Below are 7,032 nucleotides of genomic sequence, written 5' to 3'. Positions count from 1 at the left end.
GCAAAAACAGAATTATCTTCTTGACATTCTTGAAAAACCTGTGAAACACAGGTTTTCACACATTTGATCTGTTAAACTGCAGGAGAATTTTAAAAACTTTGTTCAACTTTGTGTTTTATTGATTTTTCTTAATGTTAAAGAAAACAAGTGCAGTGAAAACTGTATGTTAGATGTTTCTTAATGTCAGCTTTCAGTGCTGTAAACCTAATGCCTCTGTTGTGCTGGGGTTGACAGTTTATCTCTTAAATTCTGCACAAATAAAGACACCAGCTTTTTTCTATTTTTCTTTTGGGGATTTGGGTTGACAGAACCTTAAAAAGATCAAATCTGAAGGATAAAGATTTACATCCCCGTTTTAAATGAGCTTTACATCCTTTTTTTTCTTGACCAGCCACCATATTTACAGCAGACAAAGAAGAGCAGATAAGGCTCATTTAATAATATAGTCAATACTGCTTTGACAAGTCCTTCAAATAGGCATCAGAGCATTGCTTCCGCAAATAATTCCATGTTTAATTAACTGAAGGACATATGCGTACACACACACAATCATCATTCAGTAGTAAACTGTGACCGTGCAATTGCCTGGTGGCAAGTCCGGTTGTTACAGCTCCTTCCTCAATATAAACAGGAAGCCCCTCCTCTAGGAAGCTATTAACATGTTATGGGATCATGTTCACAATGCACTAACAACACACACAGCGCTTATGCTCACTGTAAAGCAAGTTCTGTGTGCACTTAACGAGATCTAAGTGGAAGTGAAGGGGGAAGCTGGTCATTAAATGTTTGCATGTGAGTCTCCTGCTTCAGTGCACAAGAGATTTTGTGACTGCGCGTGTTGGTTTGTGTGTTTTCACTTATACAAAGTAATGAGAGTTGCAGGCTGTGAGAGCAAATTTTAGCAAAGTGAAGTCATTTTCATCAGCCCTCTGGTTCAGTTTAGAGTTACATTCAGTGTTAGGCATCTGTTTAAGACCTAATGCATTTCAAAGGAATCACCACTCAAGAGCCACTTTCTTGCAGTTCAGGAGCTCTTGATCATATTTCACCGTCTTCATTTTCCATTTTTAACTGTCATGAAACTGAAGATTATTTTAAAGGACTCAAACATTCATCTTCTTGATGAATCACACACTTTTCACAAATGTGTCAGTGAAGGAGATCGGTGAGTGTATATATAGGGATTTTTACTGGTGAGTGCAAAAGGACATTTGAGAAATTTACAGGTGGATAAGTACTGAGCAAAACTGGAAGATTTTTCCATGTAGAAGTCATTTTACTTCAGATTTCATCAGCACCTATGATACAACAGGATTGAACAACAGGATTTTGACCACTGCAACACTTCACTGTGCTTCAGGTAAAGTGGACCTGGGTTTCTCAGCAGCCTGAACCGCGTTATGTAACTGGAAAGGAGAACAAGGAGCAGGAGGATGAACACCAATGAAGCCAAAGAGGAAGCAAAGGATGTGGTGGAGGGAGCAAATGGCAGCCTCTGATAGCTCCCTCTTTGTGTGGCTTTTTTTTTTTTTTACTGCTTCCTCCCGTCCCAGCCGCATCGCTCACCGCATGGCCTCCGCTGGAACAACATAAACAGCTAGAGACCATAGACTGGGCGAGAGCAAGCCAGAACATTTCAGGCACAGTGGCACATAGAAACAAAATACAGGAAGGGCTTGCTGAACTGAAAGTAAATTATTTTTCAGATACAAGGTTAAAATTGATTAATTATGAGTATATTAATTCAAAAACTTTCAATAGTAAGAAAATACTAATATAAAATCTTACTGGTTACATATAAATTATTGCTATTTAATATTTGGTAGTACTACGACTGCATGTAGTTGACGAGCCGGAAAGTTCTTAAGTGGCATACTTTTTGAATAGTATGACTGTGTACAGTCTATAGCTGGTAAATATACATTTTAGTCAAGCTGTTAAAGATGTCTTGTGAATTTATATATTAATCCACCAATAGGCCAAATATCCCAGCTTTCCACTAACAATTGAATGCACCATGCATTTGAGGACTTGTTGTGGTAAGAGAGTAAAGAATCAGCACAAATGTATCATCCATAGAGACATATCAAGTGCACCTGCATTTCATCATGAAAACGAGAGGAACGATTTAAAAAAAAAAAAAGTATCCAAACGAACCATTTTTAAAAGTAAAACAATCAGTTTTCTTTGACACATTTAAAATATGCATCTAAACATTTATAGACTTTTATTTGCCTATGGAAAACAGTTTAACACATATCCCAACTGTCGGATATTTGAGTGGAGATTCAAGTCAAAATTGAGCACATCATGTTATATTTTGGTCATCTCAGTTTTTATTTTTGACCATTTTGAGGTTCTCTCAGTACAAGGCTGTCTCCTTTTGTCTGGATACAGTAAGTAATAACCAATTAGTACACCCTGTTGCACTATCTATTCATAAAAATTTAATTTATATTACATGTATTTTAGGAAAAATGCACACAGCTTGGGGTTTAAAATGGCATGGCATAGCATTTACAATCAAAACAGATGTTATTATTGAAGCAGTGAACTGCCAAAACACCTGCAAATGAACAGGTAAACACACAGAGGCAGCGGTCATATAGCAGACAAGCACTTATATTTATATATTTTTATATATATATATATTCATTCAGCTGCAGCTCTTCTGTGCAGCTGGATGTCTTTAAGAGGTACCGAAAGGCATGGAAAAACTATGTTGGTACTACACACGTACAAGCACGCAGTCAGACACAAACTCACTGCAACCACTGATCGAATCCTGATTGACCTATGAGAAAGACCACCATGGAGGGCATTTAAATTGACACACACATCTGGCAATCTGGGGGCTTAGCAGAACAACACACTTCACGTCTTTGTGCTGCTGTCTGAGACGAGGCAAAGTTGTCCTCAAGTGGAATGAACAGAAGATTCATCTGTCCCTTCGCTCTCTGTCCTCCGCCTCGTTCTAGATGCTCGCAGGTCTTTCAGAATCTGAGACTGATGGCTTAGACACTCCTTCAACTTGTCCTCAGTCAGGGTGAGACGCTCTTCTAGCACTGAAACAGTCTGCATGAGGTGAAGCAGTGGGGGTGGGAAAGCATGATAATTACAGAGAAGTCAGAGAATAATTATACATGTAGAAACTAAGCAGAGCAAAGTTCAGTCTGAAATCAATCCTTTCCCAATGTAGAAAAAAACAAAACAAAACAAAAGTAAATGAGAAATCATCATGGCTTTCAAATTATCATCATTATTATTATTATTCATTTTGGCCTTGATGCATGAGATAGTCGAGATAGTAGAGACGGCAGAAGTGATTTAAAATTAAATATTTATATTACAAAGATTATTTAATAGTTCATTAGGTGTCATTTGTTTCTGGGAATCAGAAAATGCACCAAATATTTCTTATAGATGATAATGTCTGTGAAACAAAGTACATTCAGCAGCACATTTTTTATTTCTGGAGACAATTCTTATAAAACTGCAGAACTGAAAATGTGTTCAATTTTTTTCTTCTCTGTCTGCAAATGTCATAAAACATAAAATGAGGAAATGTCTCTGTTCATCTAATGGTGACACTTCTGAAACAGACAAAGAAGTGGGCAGCTAAATCAAATATTCTCACTCCACCGTTTGCTTTTCTTTACCTTTTATTAGACCTGTGCAACATAGCAATGTTGAATAGTAAACAACCTGATGCTGGGCTTAAACACTTCAGAGGGAAAAAATTGTCCTCCTTCAATGTTTTTCCACTGCTGTCGATATTGTGAGTTGATATATATAAGCTTTGCCTGATAACTGACCTGTGTGAGAATATCCAGCTGTTGAACAATGTGCCGCAGGGTAGAGCTCACACTTGATGGATGACCAGAGAGAACTTCCAGTGGGTGTGTCTGCGACATCTCTACTTCTTCCTCTCGTCTTCCTTTTCCTTCTTTTCTGTTAGCCCTCGTTTCATTCTCAGCAGTCGATTCTGCCCTACTTGCACTTCCACCCTCGATCCATCCGTCCAGTCTTGAATTGGCAACATGACATGCTGGCAAACTGTTATAGTGGTGACTGTTAGCAGCAGCAGACTGCATGGGTGTCAAGCGGGGCCAACTGTTTAAGAGCTGGAGATGAAAGCAGGAGAAAATGCAAACTGTGTGGATATTGTTTTGTTCCATTTATGTTCCAAATGCACTGTATCACACGAGAAACCCATATTAATAAATCAAATCACTCATTGTAACTCTCTGACATTTAATTCAGAACAGGCCACTGAAAACAAAGAACTCTTAAAAAATACAAGGTGTTTCCAAGTGCTTGCTTCAGCATCCTGCTGGAAAAGCAAAGGAGTCAGAAAGAAATAGAAAACAGTAGAAGAAACATCTGAATGACATTAAATGTCAAACTGTTAAAGGAATTAAAGTTTCAATTTGCAGTGAAATGACTGATTAAGTCACTTTTAGTTTTAAGTCTGACATGTAAGCTGAAATCTACCCGATTTAAAAAAAAAAAAAAGAAAAGAAAAAAAGATTCAGGCTGAAATGATAGTCTTGAAAAATAAAGGCTCGGCCTCCTGGAACTAATTTCATGTGGGAAATTAATTTTTAAGTTGAGAGTTGTTAAGATACCTTTGTATCACTCAATCCTCATAGTAAGAATAAAGTTCAACCAGACAAACGTTTGTGGTACAGGGGATGGTTTAACATTAATTACAGTGGGCCTTATCTGGGATGCATCAGTGCACTCAAAGAATACTATAAATCATGTCAGAATTACATTCTCTTCCATTATTTGACATCATACACAACGTGCCAAAAAGAGTGCTCTTTCAAGCAAATTAACATTTGGTCTTCATTAGTCTTGGCAGTCCATGGAGCAGCTTTTCCGCCCCTTATTTTTGTCTTTTCCAAACACTGTTGGTACCTGGCATCTTCTTAATGATGCTGAACTCATGGCAAAAATCAGCTGGAATATGAATTGAAGTATTGGATGTTACCAAAGTATCAACTGCAGTTTAATTGTAACTACTTTTTGAACTTAAAGTTGATTATAAACAACTATACTAGTAGATTACCGTGTTTGAAATATACATGTATCAAACAATGACAGAAAGAATACATCAGAGGCTTTCATGATCCTGGATGATATGCAATCATAATACATAACACTATGCAGAGATAGCCAACATGCTTGCTATCTCACTGTTCTGTCAGTGAAGGAGGCCTTGAGCCTGTTGCAACTTGGCAGACTGAAGTAGGTGGATGACTCACACTACTGGATTACAGACTGAAAGGCAGACTTTGTGACCGCCTGACTACCTTGCTAGCTAAAGACAAGTTCATAGGCTGTTTGCACTGAAGAGCTAGAGACACAGAGCAAAGCAGAAAAAAAAACTATTTTGTATTTAATGCGACCTTTGATTTTGTATGTAATGTTTGTTTGTTTTTCCTTTCACAAGAAGAACATAACAAGGGAAAGTGAACAATGGAGCAATGAGAGAGAGAAAAGAAGGGGGGGGGGGGCATTATATTCAGTGTAATCAGAGTTAGAGACAGTGCATTCATTACAGCAGAGGCATTTAACACAGTAGCTATACAGCAGATAAATATCTATTCTAAAGAACCAATCATTGCTCAAGGACAACTATCCTAACTTTTAGGAGGTCGGGATTCAAACTAGCATTTTTTAGTTTTCAAAATAAAGTGAAATAATTCACCAAAAAACATTTTATAAACTTTTGCTTAAAAACCACCATAGCTCCATAACCTCTTTCCAAACATTACTGTTATTCTGCAGATCACATGCCTTAAGGGGCTAGCAGTGACATTTAGTAACATCAAGTGATGACAGGCAAAATAGCCTGAAGTGAAGTGGGCAGGTCCCTAGTTACAAAATTCAGACGCAAACAACTGAAGCAAATACCAATTAGAACGAAGGATTATGTTAATTTGCCTCGTAACAATGAACCATCAGTGACCCGGGGCAAGCAAATTGTTTCCTGTTTGGATGATTATTCCATTATTTTTCAATAAATCAACTAATTTTAAATAAAATGTCCATACCTCAATCCATATTCTGAATCACTTATCTAGTTCAAGGTCACAGGGGGAATGAAGCCTATCCTACAAGTCACAAAGAAGAGGCTGATGTTACACCGTCAACAAGTTGCCAGTCTAACACAGAGCAGCAGCAGCAGCAGCAATAACAACAACAACAACAACAATAGTTAAAGTTAAGTTCACTCCACAACTAAAACTACAGCAGTGGCATCTTAAAACTGTTTGGTCTTGACAACCAACAGCTTTGGCTAAATAAATATATGAACTGATTTGTTGTTGGTCCAAACAGTTATGTTGTAGAATGGTTATATATCACATTATAATAAAAGAAAAACAATAATCCAGACAAAATGATGAGAAGTTAAATTGTACTCAATAATAATGTGATGCATGGGTTGCACCAAAGAGAACAAAAGGAGGGGGACGGGGAAGGCAAGGGGATAAATGAGAGATGTTTTAGGAAGATCAAGACAGGCAGGAAGAGGAGGGTTAAGAGGAGGAGGAGGATGTCACACATTCCTAGCCTAATGCATGGAGCAATCGATTCCGGCTTACTTCCTGCATACTGTCCTCACTTCAAAGAGAGTATGGGGATGCAGGAGAGGGTGGAGGGAAGAGAGGAAGAATATACCAGGATGTCTAAAGAAAGAGAGGGTGGGTTAGGATCGACTGCTGGGAGGAGGTGAACATAGCTGTCAGTGTGTGGATGGTGAGTCTCGTGGAGTCTTGAACACCTTTTCACTCCTCGTTGATACATCTTGTCAACATCTGCTCAGCTCATTTACAGTTAACATCCCACCACCCCCTCCCCCACCAGGCAGTTTGGATACAATTAACGTACAACAGGCAAGGCACTCCAGTGTGTGTGTGTGTGCCAGTCAAAAAACACACACACACACACACACACACACACACACACACACACACACACCCAGTCAAAACTGTAATAAAATATCAGCAGAATCAGGTGAGT

General features: G+C 38.3%; 1 protein-coding gene across 2 annotated transcripts in view; it reads right to left on the bottom strand.

Moving 5' to 3' along the window:
• Positions 1-2,165: 2,165 nt before the first annotated feature.
• poc1b (POC1 centriolar protein B) overlaps positions 2,166-7,032 on the bottom strand; it is a 39,558-nt gene continuing 34,691 nt past the window's right edge. The window contains exons 11-12 of one of the 2 annotated variants that reach the window (XM_014330403.2): positions 3,816-4,124; positions 2,166-3,075 (exon numbers count right to left, since the gene is read on the bottom strand). In XM_014330403.2, the coding sequence (XP_014185889.1) occupies positions 2,917-3,075; positions 3,816-4,124 (468 nt within the window). In that variant the 3' untranslated portion in view covers positions 2,166-2,916. Of the gene's footprint in view, positions 3,076-3,815; positions 4,125-7,032 lie in introns of those variants that run through there. The other variant, XR_006053299.1, reaches the window with a different exon arrangement.

The sequence above is a fragment of the Haplochromis burtoni genome, unplaced genomic scaffold (assembly GCF_018398535.1).
Source record: "Haplochromis burtoni strain Fernald_Lab_line unplaced genomic scaffold, NCSU_Asbu1 Contig_796, whole genome shotgun sequence".
NCBI lineage: Eukaryota > Metazoa > Chordata > Actinopteri > Cichliformes > Cichlidae > Haplochromis > Haplochromis burtoni.
Note: the sequence above shows the minus strand (reverse complement) of the source record. Positions and strands in the feature narration are given on the sequence as shown.